This window comes from Fukomys damarensis, unplaced genomic scaffold, assembly GCF_012274545.1.
Source record: "Fukomys damarensis isolate Sample0158 unplaced genomic scaffold, DMR_v1.0_HiC HiC_scaffold_7, whole genome shotgun sequence".
NCBI lineage: Eukaryota > Metazoa > Chordata > Mammalia > Rodentia > Bathyergidae > Fukomys > Fukomys damarensis.
This window is the reverse complement of record NW_022900919.1, coordinates 42,094,517-42,116,751: the sequence shown is the minus strand read 5'-3', so window position 1 is coordinate 42,116,751 and position 22,235 is coordinate 42,094,517. Positions and strand designations below refer to the sequence as shown.

The following is a 22,235-nucleotide window of genomic DNA, read 5'->3' as shown; positions in this document are numbered from 1 at the left end:
CAGCACCGGCGCGCCCCCCGGCCGCCGCGAGATCCGCGCCGCCATGCAGTTTGGCGATACTGAGATTAAGGTCACTGCCGTCGACGTCAGCACCAATCGTTCTGTGCGCGCTGCAATTGACTTTCTTTCCAACTGAGGTCGCCAGAGCAATGCCAACCCCCTTCGGCTCGGCCCCGCCCTCCTTGGGCACCTGGGAAGCCTGATGTGGCCGTGCTAGTTCCAATGTCAGGGCTCTTTTTAAGCCCTCCAGCCAGTGGAGGGTGGGTGGGGACTCATGGAAAATCGGTTTGGGATTGGGCTTTGGTCCACTGACTGGAAGGGCCTCCACAAAGAACCAGTGGGTAAGGGAGACTTCCAGTAAGTCTGCAAGACGGTGCACTCAGCCTGGTGGAGGGCATGCGACGCCAAAGGCAGAATGCAGCCTTTGAACTAAAGGTTGTAAGGCGAGGCCAAGCGAGGCAGGCTTCAGGGCAGAGGTTGTGTGGGGCCTGGACTTGAAGGCCAGAGCTCAGATTGATGGGCTTCTGTCATAGGAAGCCAGGCAGCGCATCTGCACGTTGCAGGGAAATGACAAGTGGACACCAGAGGAACAAGGGTCATAGCACCTTTGTGGATGTGGTGCTGGCAACCCGAGGATGACTGTTAACTGCAGAAGGGGCAGTGATCGACTGATGGGGATGGTATGTTATCTTGATGAAGGAGGTTTTGAGGGGATTTGTGGGTGGCATGTGGGGGGGCCTGAAGAGCAGTGGAGAATAGGCAAGGCAGAGGGAGGACTGGGGGGATGGTCACAGCCCCTAGGACAGCCCCTAACCACCTGTGAGGTTGAGTTTCTCCAAATGTGAAATGTCAGGTATGTGTCAGCCCCACCTGCCTAAGAACCCATCCTAAGGTGAAAATAAAGTATTTATGCTCAAGGGGAAGCCATGGCCGGCTGGCACTCACAAGTGGAGCCCTCAATAATGAGAGCAGTGTCTAGGAATGGAGCTAGACAAAGGAGAAAATGTTCAGCTGTGCACAGAGCTGGGAACCAGCCAGGAGGGGGCGATGCTACCTCCCTGTCAAGGATCCCAAACGACTCCCCCCACTCCTTGACACTCCCTGGCCAGGCAGGAGGCCTCTCTTCCATCCAAACTAATCATTGCAGCGCCTAGTCCCAAGCGTGCAGTGTCACGTCTGTGCACACCAATTCTGGGCTAGGTGCTACAACACTATGCACCTTGCCTCCTGAAAGAACAAGTTACCCAAGTCCTTCCGTAGCCCATCTGCTAAGGATTAGGTGGTTTCAGGACCCCATAGAAAATACCTACTGGCCTCTGGTAGCCACTGGAAGTTTTATTTCTTTAGGCTTCTATCCCGACCAGTCGTTTAAAAACCCAGTATCACAGACCTGAAGGGCAGGGACTGGGAGCTGCATCTCCCTCCTCCTCACAAAGTCAGCAGGGGGAAGAGTGAGAGGCGGCTGAGGCAGAGCAGCAGCAGTAATGGGGCATGGGCGTTACAAGCCACTCCGTCCTCTCCCAGACACTGGCTGAAGCCCCTGCAGCCTGGGGTGGACAGGAGGTAGGACCCACCCCAGGCCCTCATACTCCCCTCAGACAGCCTCCTTGGAGCCTCAACCCATTTCTTCTGGCAGGAGACTGAGGCACACAGAGAGGAGGGAGTGGGAGAGAGGAAGTCACAGGAGAGGCAGGGTGGTGGCACAAATGAAGGCAGAGGTGAGAGGTGTGGGCACGTGTGCAGCCAGGTCTTGGAGGCCGTGGACACTCCACCCACCCACACACCCAGGAAGGGTGAGGAAGCCACACCATCACGCAGCAAGTCGGAGACGAGGCAGGGTTAAGGCTGAGGGCCAAGGTGGCCAAGGGGCTCAGTCGAAGCCATGCCAGTCACTGTGCTCTGAGTCGTACTCCAGCTCAGCGCCCACGCACTTGACGCCATCCAGCAGCATGGGGGTGCCGTGGTGCCGGTCTGCAAGGGGGGCATGCAAGTCGGTATGCTCACGCGCGCTGGTCCTGCCCACGCAGGACACTCCATGAGGACTCCCCCAGGGACTGGCTTGGAACAGGACAACTGGACAAGTAGGTCAGGACCACGGCTGGGCAAGCATCCCTCCTCCAGCCAGGCCCACACCCTTTCACTCACCCATGACTCGCGCCTGCACCATCACGCGCACATAAGCACCTGTGCCACCCTCACAGGCCAGCAGCATGTCCTCCTTGAGGACTCCTTCCTTGTGCGCAGAGTACTCGCACTTGACACTGTAACCTGCCAGGAACAGGGACCACAGACCATCAGCAACCCCCACCTCCAGCACTCATGTGTCCCTACCCACGGCAAATGTGTGGCGTCTCCTAAAGAAAGGAAATCAAGAGACTCATCCCACAAGGCTGAGCAAACCTCCCTGTCTTCACTGAGCTGACCATGCCTCAGACTCTGGGCCAACCGAGCATGGCTCCCAAGGCGAAGCTTCCGAGAAAACGGCCAGCTCCCTCCGCACCAAGGAGGCGGGGAGAAGGGTGAGAGGAATAAGTGGGGCAAGTAGGACAGGCTTTGAGTGGGTCCAGTGGCAAGAGGCAAGGCAAAGCCTGGGGTCTTGCTGAGTCCAGCGAAAATCATAAGGGGTGATGTCAACATGAAATCAAGAGGCAAGGCAAAGCCTGGGGTCTTGCTGAGTCCAGCGAAAATCATAAGGGGTGATGTGGCAACATGAAACTGAAGCTGGGGCTGCCTCAAAAGTGGCACCACAGGCTCTGCCTGGTGGGGGCAGGGCAGGGCTTGCAGCCAGCTGGGTAGGCAGAAGCAGCCTGAAGGCCAGGGGCCCCAAAGCTCCTGTCAGTGAGGACACTAGGCTTTCTTGGGGAGGAGAAGGGAGTTCCTCTGTGACTCCTGTCTTAGTGTCCTCTGCTGAGGGAACCATCAGGCGATGTGCAGGTGTAGGCCTGCAGAGAGTTCACAGACTTCTGTCCAGGATAGGAGGCTGGGCATGCAACAGCCAAGCTGCCACACTGCAAACCCATAAAGAGGTGCCATCCCTGAATAGGACCATCCCGCCTTCTCCCTGGACCCGCCGGAGGAGGGCCAGTCACCAGCACCCCAGATGGGCAGGCACGCACCTTCAGGAATGGGCACAACACTGAGGAGCTTGAGGTGCAGGCTGGGGACTGGTGCCTCCCGGATGTCCTTGCTCAGCCTGTGCACTGGGGGCAGAGTGAAGGTAATCTCATACTTGTGCAGAATCTTCAGGAAGCCAACCTGTAGCAGGAAGGAAGGGTAAAGGGAGAGGAATATTCACTTACCATTTGACCCAGGACCATGTGGGCCTCACCACCTCTGATCCTTGTTGGCCCAGCACCTGTTTCCCTGGGAGTCACTCCAGCCGGCCTGAACCCCTAGCTGATGGCTCCAGCCTCTCTGACAGAAGCCCTTCCCCCAAAGGCCACCCAATCTTCAGCATCTGTTTCAGGGGCCCCATAGTCCTCAGGGGCCTATTTTATATATAAGAACATGGAAGCCAGGAAATGACTGGCTGTAGGCCACAACATGTGACCAGGGAGAAGTGCTCCTTAGACCTCTTGGCCACTCCTGCCGTGTGTGGCACCCAGCAGTCATCACCCACAGCCCACAGGGAGGCTCAGAGTCCCACAGTACAGGTCACCCATCTGCTCTCACCACTAGCAGCACCTGTCAGAGCCTGTGGCTCAGGGACAGAGCTCGAGTCAGGGACACTGGTCTTCTATCACTCATACAGAGACAGCGGGCAACACAGACAGCATAGGATGAGACTGGATGGAATTAGATAAATGGACATCAGGGGCTGGGATGCAGCTCAGCAGTGAGGCCGTAACTCAGTGGTAGAGCTTGTGCTAAGCATGTGAGGCCCTGGGTTCAATCCCTAACACTAAACAAACAAAAAAGCCAGATACTAGACCAGCTGTGTCAGCCTACAGCTGCCACAGGCTTATCAACAGCCACTGAAGCTGGGCTCCTGTCTGCCTGCTGGCGCTCATGATGGATGCCTGCCTTTCCACTCAAAGGCTCAGTGCCCAGCAGCCCCTGCCTGAGGAATTCCTGTTGTTTATACAGCGCCCAGCAAACAACACTGTCCCTCTGGCACAGATGCCATCCTTGGAAACTTAGTGGTGTCAAGGGTCATAAGTTGGGGTGGCTGCTGAGCAGTGACTAATGGTCCAGCAAGTGCAAGGGTGCATGCTGTAGGCCTTTTTGGGAGGCACACAGATTCCTGCTCGGTTACAGGGGCTAAAGTGTGCCCCTCCCTGTGGGAAGCAGATTGGGAAAGGCAGAATGGAGCTTTTAGCCTTCCAATGGGACCAGGCCAATGTTACCGTATGATAAACTCAATCCATGCTCTGCTGGGGGAGGGCACACCTCTCAGGGCTTTCTGATTGTACCTGCCCACTGTGGCCCAGCTGGACTGCTTGCAGAATTTTCCAGAGGAAATACTCAGAGATGTGCAAAACAACACTCATCAGCACCCTATCTATAACAGAGAAAGAGAGAAACTGTAACACCCAGGACCAGGAAGCAGCCAAGTCGATGATGATACATGTGATAGAATACCAGGCAGCTGTAAAACCTCACGGAAAATTATTTCCTGACACAAGCAGGAGACAGTTCACAACAGAAGCAAGCAAAAAACAAAACAAAACAAAAAACAGTGTGCCCAGCCAGGTGTGGTGGTGCACACCTGGAATTCCAGCACTCAGGAGGCTGAGGGAAGAGGATTACTGCAAGTTTAAGGCCAGCCTGGGTTACATAGTGAGTACAAGGCTAACCTAAACTACATAGCAAGACCCTATCTCAATTGGGCCAGGATTTAGCTCAGTGGTGCCACTGCCTGCCTCACAAGTGCAAGGCCCTGATTTCAATCCCTGGTATGAAAAAACAAAACAAACAAACAAAAAAAAACTATCTCAAAAAACAAAGTGTGCCCAAATTTTAGAAACCAAACTAAAAAATAAAGCTGAAATGATACACATCAAAATTTAACCATAGGGGCCAGGGATTTAGCTCAGTGGTTCCGGCACCTGCCTCACAAGCACAAGGGCTAGAAAAAAAAAAAAAAAAAAAAAAAAAAAAAAAAAAAAACGTAACCATAGATATGCCTCGATAGTATAACTGTAGCTACTTTTAATTTTTTCTTCATTTAAATTTTTCTTTTACTTATTTTTTGCTAGGGATTAAATCTAGGGCCTCAGCTGGGCATAACAGCACATGCCTGTAATCCCAGCACTCAGGAGGCTGAGGCAGGAGGATCACTGTGAGTTAGAGACCAGCCTGGGCTACATAGTGAGTTTCAGGTCAGTCTCAACTATACAATGAGACCCTGTCTCAAAAAACAAAAAACAAAACAAAACAAAATAAATCTAGGGCCTCATACATGCTAGGCAGGTGCTCTACCACTGAGCTACATCCTCAGTACCTTTATGTTTTTCTCTGTCTTCCAAATTTTCCCTAACTGACATGAATGGATTTTGCAATAGGGAAAGGAAACTATTTTTTAAAGTTTTGGTTCATTCCATTTTCCCTTTGGGAAATCTATTAGCTAAAGAGAAAGAATGAGGATTTTAGAGTTAGACAGAAATAGATACAAACTTGGGCCCCTTTCTTTCTACTCCTCTCCTTCCTCTCCCATAAGCCCCCCTCCACTTTTTCCAGTACCAGGTGTTGAACTTAGGGCCTTCAGCCCTTTTCTATTTTTTTATTTTGAGGCAGTGTCTCACTGACTAAGTTGCCCAACCTGGGCCTGAACTGTAATCCTCCTGCCTCAGTCTCCCAGAGTGCTAGGATTATAGGTACATGCCACTATACCCATCTTGGGTCCCTTTTTGAGCAGGCAGCAAGCCCCTCTTCAGGGAATTTTCCTGTACCCTGATCACAGGTCACTCTACCTCTACTCTGGACCCCTGGCTTACTGACCAACCCGAAGCACTTAATCCCTGTTCTCTCCAATCTAGCCCCTCCAAAGACTCCTTCCTGACTCTTCCATGTGAAGATGGGACCAACAGTGTCCTAACATTTGGAGGAGCCACACTGGGAGTTGTCTGAGGTATCACTGGAAGGAAGTGCTCTACCAAACAAAATGTGGGATAAGGGCTTGGAGTACTGCTCTGTGACAAAGCATATGCAAAAACATCCATGAGTAAAGCCCTGGATTCAATCCCCCAAGTCAAAAAAGAAAATCTGGGGAGAAAAAACCAGTACAAAGAAACTAAATCAGGTGGAGATTTGACAGAGTAAAAAGTCACACCTTGTTACCACCATAGTTAGCTTCGTATCTGTACCATACATACCCGCTTCCATTCTCACTCAAGCTTTATGGATGTTAATTGTCAACTGGAAAGAAGACAAACTAAGATGACCTGTCCAAGGTCACAGAGCAACAAAGCGAGGCCTAGACCTGAAGCCCCACCCATAGCACCACAACCTCAACACCAGCCTTGCACTGCTATTGTCTAGGTGAGGCCAATGACAACAAGGGTTCTAAACTGACTCCTCCACTTTACATATGGGGAAAGCAAGGCTAAGGAAGGGGCAAAGATGTGCCCGTGAACCCAACCAAGGAAAAGGGACAGACAGGCCTAGGGGGCCAGGAAGAGACAAGGAAGAGGTAGAGAGAATGAGTTTGACGATGGTGCAGGTATATACATACCTTGACCAGAAAGCTCCTGTCACTCTCCTGGGTGACCATGACCACTGAGTCGTGCAGTTTCTCATCAAAGTGGACATGGCTGTGGGAGCCTTCTGCATCATGGCCTGCTGCAAAGCGGATATTCCGGACTCTGGGCTTGTTGCCTAGGAAAAGTAGGAGAAGAATCTAGGGGCTGCTGCCTTCTCCTTCCCCCAAGAAACCACACCCCCCCATCCCCTCTCTGTCCCCAAATTATCCTTGACATCACCATCACCCACCAGATGGGCTCCTTTCATGGCTAAATGGACATTGGAAATTACAAGGCTTGAGATTCTCCAATCTCCTACCTGCCCAGTCCTACACAAAAAGAGCCCCCAAGTGTGGGCATGGGGGGAACTGAGTGACACGAGGCCTCATTCGGAGGGGAGGAGGCTGGCACCAGATGGGAAGACACTGCCCTCCAGACACTTCCCAAGCCCATGCCCTGGCCCCAGCTCTCCTTCATAGTGCCGAGCTGCCATCTGCGGCAGGTCTGTCAGTGCATGAGGCCCCTGGGTTGTGCTCCCTGATGACCCCAGCCTACGTGGGCAGGGATAGGGACAGGCTCTAGGGGAGGGACTTGATTGAAGGCTGGAAAAATGAAAGGCATCCAGGTGGTCACTCAGCCCACTATCACTGGCAGGGAAGAAGGAAGAAGCTGGGAACCTCCCAGCCCCTCCCCATACATCTCCTCCTATTTAGCTCCCATCCTGGCCCTTGGCTGTCCTGGGGCTGGGCTGTCCCTGAGCTTGGTTAGGTTCTCTGAGGCCAGAAAGAGTAGGGGGTTGAGACAAGCAGAGTGGTAGTGTTTGGTTTGGATCCTAAATGTCCCCCAAAGGGTCACGTGTTGCTGGGATGAGGTGACAGCACCACTGGGAGGTGATGAAATTTTACAGGTGGTCCTCTAAATCTCTGAGCCCTCGACAGGCATATTGGGACCCCCACCTCTTCTTGTCTCTGTTTCCTGGCTGCCATGAGGTAGACAGCTTCTCCACCACGCACCCTTGCCATGATGTTCTTCCTCACCACAAGCCAAACAACAGGGCCTGTTCGGGTTTATACCTAGATGCCCCCAAAGCCTCAGTGCTCACAGGTGGGGCTTTTGGGGGTGACTGGATCATGGGGGTGTGATACTCATCAGTGGCTCAGTCTACATTAGTCTAGCTAAATGTGATTTGGGAGGTACAGACAGGTTCCACTGGGTGTGGCCTGGAAAGGTCCACTCCACTGCCACACACACTCATCTGTCTCTGCTTCCTGCTGCCAGGCCATGAGCTCTTTCTCCTCTGCTGTGCCACCCTCCCTTGGACCCAGTTGACTATAGACTGAAGCCTCTACAAACTGTAAACCAGAATAAAGCTTTCCTCCTTTAAGGTGTGTGTGGGTGTGGGTGTGGGTGTGGGTGAGTGTGGGTGTGGTTGTCCCAGTGACAAGGAAAGCAACTGAGACAGGGGCCAAGCGACCAATAACAGAAATCTCTGACACTGTGAGCCAAAATAAACCTTTCCTTCTTTCAAGCTTATTTCTCTCAGGTATTTTGTTACAGGAACAGAAAGGTGACTAACACAGCAGGCAGTGGCAGGCTGGGGGCCTGGGATGAATGGACCACTAAGCCTGGGGAGGGCAAGAGCATGACTCCAGACCTCTCTGACGATGCTCCCTAGAACTGAGTCCCTGAATACTCAGCAGAGGCCTGGGGACTCCCTGCTGAGCTCCACAGACTGACGCTCAAGTCTCTCGCGCCTACAACTCAGAATGAAGTCTGGATTCTTCATTCAGCCAGTCCTTTGGGGCCTGAATAAAGTCCAGGTTCCCTTCACAGCCTGCTGTTCCCTGCCCACCTCCCCAGTCTCAGCACTCACCATATGCCCTGCATGTCCCCAAGTCTCAGAAGTGGAAAGAGGCTGGCATATGGGGACACCGGAGCATATATCTCTAGAGAACAGCAAGCCAAGGAGCAAGTTGGAGACCCTCCTAGGGCCTGGGTTACCCCCCAGCCCAGGACCTGGCACAAACACTGGAATATTCCAAATCTCTCCCTCCTTCTCTCTCCCTCTGTCTCTCACACATACACATCTAAAGCCTGCACCACAGTGTCCCAGCCCCACCCACTGGAAGAGCTGTGTGAAACATGCACAGAAAGGCACTCACCCTTGTTGGCTGCAGCCATGGACGCCCTCCCTGCCACAGGGTGAGACAAACAGTTCCGGCCGGACACCGCCACTCAAGCTCAGCAGCCTCCCATGCTCCAGGACACCAGCGGGAGCCTGAAGGACAGTGGGTGAGGAGGGCAGGGTCTGGATCACCCAGAGCCCATGGCCAGCAGAGAGGCTCCCTTTGGGACAAACCCTCAGCAGTCCAAGTGGGCTCCGTATCGTGAAGCACAGGGGCTCTGCCCATGTCACCAAGAACCCACAACCCTGCCCAACTTTCTACTGACTGGGGCCCTTCTGGTACCTGCTGAGCTTGTGGGTACCAAAGTGGCAGCACAGGACTCACATGCCCAGCCCACCTAAGGCTAGCAGGAAGGGCTGGCAGCCTGGAGAAGGGGGACCTAACGTGTATTTTATACATCCTTTGAAGTTGGGTGCAGGTCAACAGTGTATGCGTCGGGTGGCAACAGGAAGGGACCATATGCGATAAGCTTATCCTTGGAGCTTTTTCTCCTGGTGCCCAGTTAGGGCTAAAGATAGACCAGAGCCCCACCAGAGCCACCCATTCAGGCCCTGGTCTGAGCCTGAGTCACAGGGCTGCCTCAGTGCAGGAGTCTGTGTGAGGCACCCTAGGAAGCTTGCAAAGGGCTGAGCCGGGCCTTTGTCAGCATCAAAAATAATAAGCAGAACTGATGGAAACAGATGAAATACATAAAACCAGGGCACTGAAGGGAGTACAGAAAAAAGAAGGAAAGCAAAGTAAACAAACCTGGGCCTCATGTGTCACCAGTGACGGTAGCAGTGCCCTAACTCTCTGCTCTGAAAAGTGGCAATTAAAGGAAAATAATTCAGCCTATTTCTTCCTTTCTTCTAAGAGAACTGCCCTGGTGGTTGACAGAGAGCTCTTCTTTACAGATTTCTTGGTAATAAACAACAAACGAATGACCAAATGCGAAGTCATCCCGCACCCCCAAAGCAACAAATGCCAGAGGCAACAACTCACTGGGGGCTGAACTGTGGCAGAAGGGTGATGGGAAGCAGAAACACAGAGGTGCCCAGTGCCACTGACAGATGACCTGGGATTTATTTTGGCTTTTGTGGTACTGTAGACTGAACTCAGGACCTTCACACTGAGCTACAGCCCCAGCCCTTTTGTTTGTTTGATTTTGTTTGAGACAGGATCTCACTATGTAGCCCATGCTGGCTCTGAACTTGTGGCAGTCCACCTGCCTCAGCCGCCCAAGTGCTGGAATTAAACCTTACTGACCCAGGCTCGCACCACCATGCCTGGGCTCCAATTCATGCTCCCCCTACCTCTGCTTCCCAAATGCCGGAATTACAGGCATATACCACAACTTGAGCTTTATTTTTTGAGAGTCTCCCTACGTCACTAAATTGCCAAGGCTGGGCTTGAACTTACAATCCTCCTGCTTCAGCCTCCCACAGGGCTGGGATTTTAGGTGTACTCTACCACATCCACGCACCTGCTATTCTTAAAGGAAAAGCACAAGTTTGCAACGCACAGGTATGACATCACCTGGCTACACTGTCCCATCCCCTCTCACTGTAAGATGGACCTGATAAACTGATGCCTTCTGATGTGAGGCAGCACAAAGTCTCAGCATCACTGACCAAGGATAGCAGAACAAACTAAAGAGCTACGAACAAGCAATGACAGAAACCATGAAGACAGGGGATGCCACAGGACAGCTGACCTTTTTTTAAATTGCAAGGAAAAAATAAAAAAGAAAGGAAAGAAGAGAGTATACTAGACAGGCAATTGGCAAACTACGCAGCCTGTGGACCACTGCCTGTTTTTCGTAAATAAAGTTTTATTGGAGCACAATTGCTCATTCATTTACATGTTGTCTGTAACAGCTTTTGCACTAAAACAAAACTACTCAGAGTAGTTGTGACAGAGTCCATATGGCCTGCAAATTCTAAAATATTTACCATCTAGCCCTCTCAGAAAGTTTGCCAACCCCTATTCTAGATTAACACACACACTTATGGGACAAGAAGGTAGGAAAATGTATAGGACAACTGACCTGTTGTTTTTTAGATCATTTAAGCAGCAAAAAGAAAAAAAAAAAGTGAAGGAAGAGGTTTCTAATTCCCTATAAAAAGACCTTCTGGGGATACCAGGAAATGCGAATGGACTGACTAGCAGATAACACAAAGAAATGAGTTTTGTTAGCTGAGGTAATGGGACTGTGCTATGTAAAGAAGTTATGTTCTTAGTTTTTCAGAGAAACACACTGTTTAGAGATAAGTGATCCATGAGTGACCTTGGCTAGTCTAGAAAATGAAGAGAAACCACAGAGTGGCCTCAGTCAGGGGACGGGCCTGTCCAGGGCACGACCTCAAGTCCTTCGGATGCTGAGTAGCCTTGGGAACAGAGGTGACCTCACCTCCTTCCCGGCTTTCCTATGCCAGCCAAGTCCACCCAGGCCCAATCTGCTTCCTGGGCAAAGCATTCGCAGCGTGAGTCCCAGGGCCCCTGCCAGAAGAGCAAGCCTTGGGCCTCTGCAATGCAGGAGGCCAGCTCCCAGTCCCCGGGATGTAGGGAGGTGAACTGTACTCCCTTCACCTCTGGCCAGGGCTGCTCTGGGGTCAGCTTGTCTCCAGGAAGCTTGGCCTTGGAAACAGCCTGCCCCAACCCTCCCAACCCCACCATCCCTGAAGCTGTGAACTTGAGGCATGTGACAAACAGCCAAGTGCGAAGGTGCCAGGCCTTCTTCCTTGCCTGCAGAGGCTGCTGCACCATAATAATGCAGCCAGGGATCAGTGACAGCCAGTGTCCACAGGGTTCCTCAGTCCCCAGGACACTTCCAACTGGCTGAGGTGAAACTCTTAACTAGTGGCTGAGGGGAGCCCTTTCCAGAAAAAACTCCCACCCAGTACCTGAGAGGTCCCTCCCTCTCTTCCCACACACACTACCTGGCCCCTGCCTGCCTTGGCCCAGGCTATCCTCTGTTCCCCCAGCCACACCTTAGTTGGGGTCTTACCCCCAACATCTCATTTTTAGAGAAGCATTCCCATCCCACTCCACATCCCAGGAAAGGCCTAAAACTCTTTAAAGGATCCCCTTTCTCATTTTTTGGGACCATTTGTTAACTATCTCCCCTACTTTAAGAGCACAGTGGTTGTGGTTTTGCCAAACTCTGTGTACCTAACGCCCAGTAGAGCATCTGACAGCAGATGCATTCAGTTTATACTTGTTGAGTGAATGACTGAACACTCTAAGAAGAGCCTTGTGCCGTGCGTAGTGGTGCACGCCTGTAATCCTAGCACTCAGGAGGCTGAGGCAGGAGGATCACTATGAGTTCGAGACCAGGCTGGGCTACACAGTGAGTTCCAGGTCAGTCTCAACTACATAATAAGACCCTGTCTCAAAAAAATTTAAATTTAAATTTAAAAAAAAAAAGAAGAGCCTTCCAGGCAGGTGTGGTCAGTACACGCAATTCTCAGGATCTCTTTGCCTCACTCTTAACCAAGCCCTATTCCCACCACAGGCCTTCCTCTGGCTTTGCCACATCAGCTGGTTACCTTCCTGTACCCATCTTGACATGGAAAAGGCTGCTGAGGGCAGGCCCCATGTCTCCTTGCAGTGCCCGGAACTCAGGAAAGAGAAATCACTCAGGAACTGTTGCAACCCTCTGTGAGAACACAGAATGGGGACGCAATTAAATGTAGGGGCCCACAGGAGTCTGGGAAAACCAAACCTTCTTTCCCATTAGTGAATCTGCCTGTGGCTATCCCTAGGGAGCCAGATTCTCATCCACACAAAATCTTCATTACAAGTAGGAAAAGAGGGCATTAGGCCTCCCTGCTACTGCAGCATGCTCACAGAGACCTGCTCAGCAATCCTAGCTAGCAACCCTAGCCTGGCCCTACCTCCACCCTGCTCCTGTACCAGCCGAGTCCTCACTATGGCCCAAGCCACAAGGCCCCCCAAGAGACAGAAGTCCTGGATCAAATTCAGGCTCTGTCCTTGCTGTCACTTCTCTGATACAGAGGGGTAAGCAGTGGCCTTGCCTTCCCACGATTTACTGCAGCTGTACCTAAAGATCTGTGAAAATGTGTGCACTCCCCACCCTCCCACCATGGGCCTCAGCCGAAGCAAAGCCCCAAGGGCCTGGTTTCTAAAGCAACAGCAAATTCACTGGAAGAGAGGCACACAGAAGGAGAGGCACTTCAGGTCAACCCTGTGAGAGCCAGGAGTGGCCCTCAGAGTAAGCTCTGGGGATGTCAGCTTCTCGGAAAATAGCTCAAGGGTTAGGAGGAGGACCTCCCTCCCATTGCCCTTCCTTTTACTCCCAGGGTAATCAGGCCTTCAGGGAGGACCAGAGAGCAGACAGCTAGGAGCTCCATGCCCACACCCTCTCTCAGCCAGCGGGGCTCAAAAAGATGAGGAAAATAAGTACCTTGTCTCCCTCCCTACCTTAGATGGCTGTCAACAAGTCAAGGGGAGACCCTGGACAGTCACAGGATGGGGAGGGCTGAAAAGGTGGGACAAGGGCCTTGAGGGCTTCTGTGGTATTTGATGGCTCTCAGGGAAACTGGGCAAACCCTTCTCTTTGGAAAACAGAGAGCTGCCAGCTCAGGGTCCTCTTGGCTTTGGAGAGGCTGCTTTGAGGCTACCCTACCCATGGTCTGGTACGTGGACAGGCAGCACGTTCCTGGTGACCCAGGAACCCAGCATACTCAGTACCCGAGTCCTGCTCCCAAGATTGCTGGATGCTACTCCAGGCTGCTCTAAGAAGATCCCAACTCCAAAATACACAAAGGTCAAGTACACTTGATCCATGGAAAAGTGCTGCTCATGAACATGCCACTCTTGTCACCCAGTCCACACCACCTCTCTGCCCCAGAGGCAGCCTTCAATCCCCAAGGCATCTCCGGGCCAGCTCTATCCTGCTTCCTCAGCTGTGTGGCTGGGGTCATGTTCCCAACCTCTTAGGGGTTTGTTTCTCAATTATTCTTCAATTCCCATTCTTAGCCTGGCGCAAAACCTTTCTCTTTGCAAGGCCAGAAAAACAACCTTCCACTCTTCCTACCACTTCCTCCCCCTACGCCCATCCTAGGGCTCAAAACATTCAGTTCAGCAGAAGCCCACTCCAGCCTCTCAAAGCCCAAGCCTGTAAAAAGAACACCCACTGAGGCCTCAGGATAGGGCCACAGCTGCCAGCTGCCTCCCAGAACCTTATATCAGGTTCAGGATTGGGCACACAGCAGGGCCTCACACTTACAGCAGGTGAAGGCTGGAGGTTAGGTGTGCAAGCAGCCTTGACTTGGCTTCATTTTGTCCTCTTTCCAGCAAAGGTCCAAGGATAGGTACGGCTGTTGTCTCTCTCAGAAACAGTTTATGTGGGTGGGTGAAGATGGAAGGGTCCCCCACCCCCCACCCCGTCTTCCCAACTAGTGCTGCCCCCCTCTGCCCAGCATCCTGTCCCCACACTCCACCTGCCTTCAGCTCGGGGGTGCTGAGAGTCCTCTAGTCTCTAGATGACCTGCCCTACCCGGCCCCATCCTGGCCTATGACCCAAGGCCCCAAGAAGCAGAGTTCAATCTGGATTCAAGTGGTGACAGCTACCCCGACCTTCTTCAGCCTCCTGGAGCAGAGTGATGTACTATCACCACTTCCCAATATCAAGAATCAGGAAGAAAGGCAAGCTGAGGCACCCTTTTCAGTTCAACAGGGCCCTGCTCACTAACAGGTGCACCGGTCCTGAACCTAAATCAAATCATTTCTGCAGCACGACAGTGAGGAGGCGGCAGCCAAGTTCTCAGAGGCCCAGGTGAAGAACTCCGTGCCCTTTCCTGCCCACATGCCCGTGGGTGTGGCATTTTCATTCCACCCCATCCTAGTGTTCTCGGGGACAAATGAAGATAGACGTGCCCTGCTCCACCCATCCCGAGCAACAAGGCAGCGGCTGTTTCTCTGAGATAATCCCTGCGCTCTCTACCTTCACCTCGGCTGACGCAGAAGCTTCCAGAGCCCGCACTCCAGACATCCACCGTCCTCCGCCGAGAGGGTGCCAAGGCACCGGAGGCTCAGAGAAGCTACTCGGCCAAGGTCATACAACAAGGCGGTGCAAACACGAGGATGTAGGGGGAAGCGACGCTGACCCCATTACGCCCCCCACCCCGCATTGTGTCACTCGTGCCCCACGACAGCGCCCCGCGGGAAACACCCCTGCTGCACCAGCTAACTGTACCCAGATCCCCAGGACTTAACATCCCCCCGATCTGGTGCGGGGCAGTGTTCCAGGCCCAAATCCACCTATCATAGCGGGTGGGGTCCCAGGCACCGACTGCTTAGCACAGGGTCTAGGCGAGGAGCGGAATCTCGGCAAGCGAGGCGGAACCGGGAGGCTGTGAGAGTCAGGGCAATCTCACCTTGCAGGCGAACCCCTGGAGTGGGCCGGACTCAGTCGGACAGGGGCAACAGTGACGGCGGCCGTGGTGGGGGACGTAGCGGCAGCCGGGGTACAACGCCGAACACGAGGAAAAGAGCCCCGCGCGGCGGCCGCCCGCCTCACGGCACGCCCCCGCCTCCGCCCATTGGTCGACAGGGGCGGGGAATAGGACAAGGCCGCTTCTGACCAATGAGCTGGCTCCAGAGAACCGCCAACCAGCAAGGAGGCACCGGCGTAAGGTGCGGGGGGCGTGGGGCTGCGCGCGGCGATTCCGTCTCTGCCGGGGCCGGCGAGTTCTCGCGATGGAGCCTGTCCGATCTACAGTTGTAGCCAGGGGCCGCAGTAAGACCTACCGGAGCTAGAGCTGGCGTTCCTCGGATAGGCCCCGCCCCAGGGCCGTCTTTGCTGGGTGATTTGCACCTCCGGCCACCGCCTCAATTTGGGAGGGGCCTCCCTTGGGCCTTTCCCCCTCGCTTGACCCTAAAACGGGCGTAGGGAGATAGGTGGAGCATCGGAAATTGGCCTTTCCGCCGAGTCTTCCACGCCCGCTTCGAGCTACGCTATTCCTGTCTAGTAACTGACCAAACACCCCTTCCTCTTTGCGATCCCAGGGTTTCGGCTTTTTCCCTTTCCACCGCATTCCCCTGCCTCAGAGAAAGGGTGCCCATGCGGACCCGAGACGCGTCCTGGGAGCCCAGCCTGGCCCAGATAAGCATCAGAACAAAGGCATGCCGGATGGGGGTTGGGAGATCTTGTGCGGTCGCCCCCGGGGACCTCAGCCTCTGCTTTCGGTCTCCATGGAGGCAGTCGTCATGGCAGGGGGATGAGCCTAGCTCAGCCCTGCAGAGAGGGACGTGGGCACTTCCACAGAAGCAGGAAGAGGCATGGCCCCGGGCTTCAGAGGTTCTTGCCTCAGCTGCGCTAGCAACCCCCCATTTCCGCTGGTGGGTACAGTTTTCCCACAGTGCCGGAGAGGGAGGAGTCCAGAGCACGCAGCTCTTTCCTACATAACTAGGGGAGAGAGGGCTTGGGCGGCCGATGGCCCACTTCTTTTCCAGAGGGCTGGGATCACTGCCTTGGAGGTCACTCTCCGCTGGATCCCTGAGGCCTCTAACCTGTCTCCTGGTCTCCAGTCTGTAAACTATTGGCAAATTAATCTTTCTGAACTGTTCCCATTGCTTCCTTCCCTTGCTTCTTGGTTCTGTGTGCTACAAGACAGCCTCCAGCAGCTCTTCACAAACTTTAGCAGCGTTTGGAGTGATTTGTTTTGAGAAGTCTATCCTGCAGTATGGATACTGAGAGCTTTCCACATTTTGATCCCAGCCCACCCCGTCCTGCCTACTCGCTGTTTCCACTGTTCCATGCGCCCCATTGTCTACTGCATCGGTAGACAGTGGTCCCGAGTAGCTTGCAGATATATTTTGTAAAGTCCACATGAGGCCTTTAAACTAATCTGATTTCCAGGTTTCTTTTGAAATACCGGATCTAACAGCATGGACTCACATTCCACCCTGGCACCAAAGGCTTACACTAAAAGGTAGCTGCCTCTTTAGGAGCACATCAATTTACCATAGTCCCCACCAAGCCCTGTTTCTTATGTTTATCATCTGTCTCTGCAGACAGATCTCTGATTTCATGAATCTTTCCCCCTCCATAAGCTACCTTCCCACCTGGAAAACGATCTCTGATGTGAGCTGTCTTAAACACAAACTAGCACTAATTGTCCACTGCCTGCAGTCATTTCCTAATTGTCCACTCCTTTCAAACATTTACTGAATGTGATGGGCAGGTTACTGTGCTAGGCTCTGTGGAGTGGAAGGCACCCACAGCTTGTTGTGAGAGGGACACCCCACAAAAAGAACTGTGCTTTCCCGTCCCTGTAAAAGATTCCTCACATTCTTGACGCTGTTCAGCCTGGCTAACTGGCTAACCATGCTGGGGATACTGTGTGCTCCCAGAGAAGGCCACAGATGGTATCAGGAGATTGGTAAAAGTTACATGGCTGCCCCACTGCTGTTCAGTAGGCCTGTGAACCAAGAGGGTGTGCCAACACTAGAGATGCCCAAGCTTCCTCTGCAAAAGGCCTTACAAAGCTAGATGACTAGTAAGAAAACCCACAGGCCCCTGCCAGCTTTCCTGCAGATGGAAGCAGTCTGGGAAAGAATTAAGAGCAATTCTAGGTTGCAACAGATGGAGCACATGGCAAACACCTGCTCCAGCTCGAAACACATAGTATTCTGGACTCTGTTTTTCTGTTTTGTTTTTATTTAAGACTGAATCTCACCTTGTACTTCAAGCAGTCCTTGAATTTCCAGTGTAGCCGAGGCTGGCCTTGAATACCTGGTGATCCTCCTGCCCAGCCTCCCCTGTGCTGGGATTATAGGCCCATGTCACCACACCCAGTTTGGACTCATTTTAAACTATACAGACGCTATCTCAAAAACAAAAATAAAGTTTTTTTTTTTTAATTGAAAGTTTCAGTTCATGATTGGTGGGCCCCATTGCTTTGGGGCCTGGTGTGAACTGCACCCAGTGATAGCAGTATGTTGTAAAGACACTACCTCATGGCCAGGATGCTAAAGAGAGAAAGAAGTTTAGGATCTCACTGCCCCCTTTAGGGACACAACCCCAGGGACAAGAAGACCTCCTGGAACCCACCTCTTGAAGTTTCCACTAGCTCCTAATAACCCTATGACCAATCCTTTAACACAAGGGCCTTTGGGGACATTAAAACGCAGTGTATTTGTATAATATTGTGGGTCAGTGACAATGACCTCCTGAATACTTGCAACAACATGAATGATAATCCTAGATATTATCAAGCAAAAGAAGTCAGATACAAAACTACATTTTTTGGTGAACACATGTATTCATTTAAGAATATATTTAGAAATGGAATTGCTGGGATGTAGCTGTGGCGGCTTTATAATGTGAACTCCATTTCTCAAATCCCTTCTCGCCTTTTTTTTTTTAATTTTTTTGAGTCAGGGTCTCACTATGTAGTTGAGACTGACCTGGGACTCCCTATGTAGCCCAGGCTGGTCTCGAACTCACAGTGATCCTCCTGCCTCAGCCTCCCAAGTGCTGGGATTACAGGTGTGTGCCACCATGCCCGGCCTCAAATTCCCTTTCATGTGTGTTTCCAATTAGAGTGGTTCACAGCAGACATTTTGCATGAGATTTGAGGAAAAGCAGCAGCAATACTGGATTTGACATTTGCGAGGTCTAAGCAGGAGCTTTGTAGCTCACACACTGTTGTTGATCTGCTGGCTTACCTCACTGACAAGGGGTAGCAGTTTGGCCTGCAAATGTCTTGCCTCTCCGCAGAGCCTTCTTCACTTCTATGGCTCCTGGGTCAAATGACAGGTGGCAGCTTCTCTTGCAGTTCACACCCATCACCAAGATTAGAGACAGTGAGTGCTGACATGAGTGCCAGTTTATCTCTGAGGCTTCCAGTTCATGCTCACGAATTCCAGCTTATTCTGTCCCCCTTATGTCCATCCCTTCCCAGCTGCCTAACCTGTGAACTTTAAGCTCTACAATTAGATTAAAAAACTATATAGCCTTACAGAGACTGCTGAATGAGCTCCCATAGTTACTTGAAGTCAAATGTATGGCAGAAATCCCTTCAACTTCTTTGATTGAACCCTTACTGATACTGACAACATTGGTATGTATTCCATTTTACAAGAAACTGCCAAAAGAAAAAAAAAAACCTGCCAACTTCTGAAATATTTGTACTTATTTAAATTCCCATTAGCTGAGTCTAACAGTTCTAGTTGCTTCACACCTTCACCAGTATAAAAATCAGTAACTTTAGAAAAATAACCCACAGGGGTGCTGGGGATATAGCTCAGTGACACAGCACCTGCCTGGCAAGCGCAAGGTCTTGAATTCACTCCCAGTATTGGTGGGGGGTTACGGACCCATAGGGTAAACCAACAAAGCAAAGCAATAGGGCACTAGTCTTCATGCCCTATGGACCATGCCCATGAGTGGGACAATTCACAATATCAAGATTACAAATATTATTTAACCTGGTGACCCTAGATCTAGAATTTATCATACAGATATACACAATACTAAATTATTAATATGGGTTATTCATTGTTGAATGAGGTTATTCATTGCTCCATTGTTAATACAAAAAATGGCTAAAACTGAGAACTGATTAAATAAATTTGGTACAAACAATAGAACTTTAGGGTGCTATAAAAAAATGCTGAGCGTGGTGGTACAAACCTATAATCCCCAAACATAAGAGCATGAGACAGAAGAATTATAAATTTGTGGCCATCCTGGGCTATATGGTGAGACCCTGTCTCAAAACAAAACAAAACAAAACAAAAACAAAAGTAGGGAAAAGGAAAAGAGAATGTTTTCAATGTACTGATTTAGAAGTCTTGTCTTAGGGTTCACCAGAGAAAGAGAAGCAGAGGAAAGATTGAATTGCCTCACAGTTTTGGAGGCTGCCAAGTCCCAAGATCTGCACAGTTTGATAGAGACCTGGGAAAGCCAATGGTTCGGCTCCAGTCAAATCCAAAAGCCTGAACACTAGGATAATTGATGGTATAATTCTAGTCCCAAAACGGATAGGCTTGAGATCCAGCAAGTGCCAATGTTTCAGGTTGAGTTCAAAGTCAGGAAAAAAGCTAATGTTCCAGTTCAGAAATTGGAATTTTCCCTTATTTGGGGGAGGGCCAGCATCTGATTGGATGAGGCCCACCCATATGAGGGAGGGCAATCTGCTTTACTCATCTGTGATTTAAATGTTAATTTCATTCCAACACTCATGGAAACACCTAGAATAATGCTTGATCAAATAACTGGGCACCCTGTAGCCCAATCAAGTTGACACATAAAATTAATCATGCCACATCTACAAGAAATTTTCCTGGACTGGGGATTTAGCTCAGTGGTGCTGCCAACTGCCTCACAAGAGCAAGGTCCTGAGTTTGATCCCTGGTACAAAAAAAAAAGTGGGAGACAGAGAGAGATTTTATTGAGGAGCAAATAAAAATGCAGAACAGAGTATGTGGTATGCTGCCTTTTATGTAAAAAGGCAGGAAATGGTAAGATAACAGTAAGTGTGCCTGTTTGCTTATATTTGTTCTTACTTAAAAAAAAAAAAACCTGCCACATTTTTTGGGGGGGCGGGGGGTAGTGTTAGGAGATTGGACATAAGGCCTTGCACGTGCTAGGCAAGCAGTTACCACTGATGTATATTCACAGCCTCTGCTGCTTTATTTACATAAAGGCCCGCTGGAATGATATACAAAAACTAAAAAGAAAGGTTACCTATTAGAGATGTGCAGAGAACAAGAAAACATTCTACTTTTTGTACCGAATGGGAAAGGGGATGTTACCAGAACCCCTGCAGTGAGTCCAAATCCTCCTATGAGCCACTACAACACAAAGCAAATTAAAGAATAAAGACAGAAAACGAGACCTAGAGAAGAAGCTGAGCTTTGTGCCTGATCAGTGCTGCTCTGGGCAGCAAAGACAAAGGCACCTGAGCTTGCCGTTATTTATTGGGTTCATAGGGAGTATCAGGTGACCTAGAGGGCAGCAGCAATCATTAATTGACAAGGACCTTTTTTCTTTTTTCTTTTTTGGGTTTTTGGCTTTTTTTTTTTTAATTTATTGGTACATTCTCGGTAGACAGTACAGTTACATTCATTACTGGGATGTTGTACCTTTACATGCCAGGTCTTGGTCTTTTTAGCTTTTTGAGACAGGTTCTCACTCACTATGTAGTTGAGACAGACTTGGAACTCACTGTGTAGGCCAGGCTGGTCTCAAACTCACAGCGATCCTTCTGCCTCAGCCTCCCAAGTGCTGGGATTACAGGTGTGCACCACACCCGGTGACAAGGATTGTCACACCCAGTCACAAGGATTTTATAATCGAGAAAGTATTAGCTGTCTCTGAAGTGTCCATAATCCTACAACCATGAGAATCTTATGCTGATGAGTATCATAGATTGATTGGGAGAGTGAAATAAGTAAAAGTGTTCCTACAACAGTAGTGGGATGAGTTAAGCTGATAAGGAATTTGTCCCTCCCCAGGTGAAACCTTTCTACTTGGTTCTCAAAGACCCAGGATGTCTTCTGCTGATGCAATCTTGCCCTGAGCATGGCAGCATCACCGAACTATTGAGGCCTCAGACAGCCCTAATCATAATTTAATTGTGAAATGATTTTTTTTCCCAAAACTATGTAGAATGGCTCCTGAAAATTTGTTACATGTGATTTTTAAAATCTTGTATAGCTGAACATGCTTATGTACACCTGTCGTCTTAGCACTCGGAGAGGCCAGGGACTGAGGATTACAGGTTCAAGTTCCAATGGGGCAACTTACTGAGACCCTGTCTCAAAATAAAAAAGAAAAGAAAAGGGCTAGGATTGTAATTTGGTGGTAAAGTGCCCATGGGTTGCTCTACCAGTACTGGAAAAAAATAAGTATATGTTTAATCTGTTCAAATAATAAATTAAATAACATTGAGGCCATACTCTTAAGTGAAATAAATAAGACACATGTGCAAATACCAAATAGTTTCTCTGGTGTGAAAAACTAAAAGTGTAAATTGTATAACTATGCAAATTGTATAACATAATGCGAAATAGGAAGAAAAGGGCTAAAGGTGTAGGGGAAGTGGGATGAGTAGGACAAAGGAAATAAGGGACAAGAAAAAATATGAGAAAAGGAAAAAATGAATGGTTTCTTACATGAGAAACCCAAAATATAAATAAAGAGCAAAATAAAGGATAATAGGAAGTAGCGAGAAGCAGATCAAGAGATAGAAAAAATGGAAGAGAGAGGAGGGTAAGGGAATGAAAAAAGGAATTAAGATGTTAACCTAAAACCAGGTTGAGCAAGTGATGGGACTCAGAACACAGTACTTTTTATTTTCATTTATTATTGATATTGTTTTTACAGTGCTGGGTATTGAATTTAGATACTGTATGC

General features: G+C 50.4%; 2 protein-coding genes across 2 annotated transcripts in view; one reads left to right on the top strand and one right to left on the bottom strand.

The window, feature by feature from the left end:
• Window positions 1–1,644, top strand: part of Hspa12b (heat shock protein family A (Hsp70) member 12B) — a 19,859-nt gene extending 18,215 nt beyond the window's left edge. Inside the window, exon 14 of the mRNA XM_033761019.1 lies at window positions 1,637–1,644. Within this exon, the coding sequence (XP_033616910.1) occupies window positions 1,637–1,644 (8 nt within the window). The remainder of the gene's footprint in view (window positions 1–1,636) is intronic.
• On the bottom strand, window positions 1,318–15,747 carry CUNH20orf27 (chromosome unknown C20orf27 homolog). Its single transcript, XM_010610994.3, has 6 exons — window positions 15,247–15,747; window positions 8,843–8,958; window positions 6,674–6,816; window positions 3,117–3,255; window positions 2,146–2,268; window positions 1,318–1,971 (listed from the first exon to the last, which is right to left on the bottom strand). The coding sequence occupies exons 2-6, from the start codon at window positions 8,859–8,861 to the stop codon at window positions 1,871–1,873; spliced, it is 525 nt and encodes a 174-aa protein (XP_010609296.1). The 5' UTR covers window positions 8,862–8,958; window positions 15,247–15,747; the 3' UTR covers window positions 1,318–1,870.
• Between the last annotated feature and the right edge of the window lie 6,488 nt (window positions 15,748–22,235).

What these genes read in the sequence shown, in the direction of transcription:
- CUNH20orf27 (XM_010610994.3), bottom strand. An exon ending in TGTTGTGCCCATTCCTGAAG is followed by an intron (nt 2,269 to 3,116) that starts GTGCGTGCCTGC and finishes TGTTCCTGGCAG; the next exon opens with GTTACAGTGTCAAGTGCGAG. An exon ending in GGTGCAGGCGCGAGTCATGG is followed by an intron (nt 1,972 to 2,145) that starts GTGAGTGAAAGG and finishes CCCCCCTTGCAG; the next exon opens with ACCGGCACCACGGCACCCCC.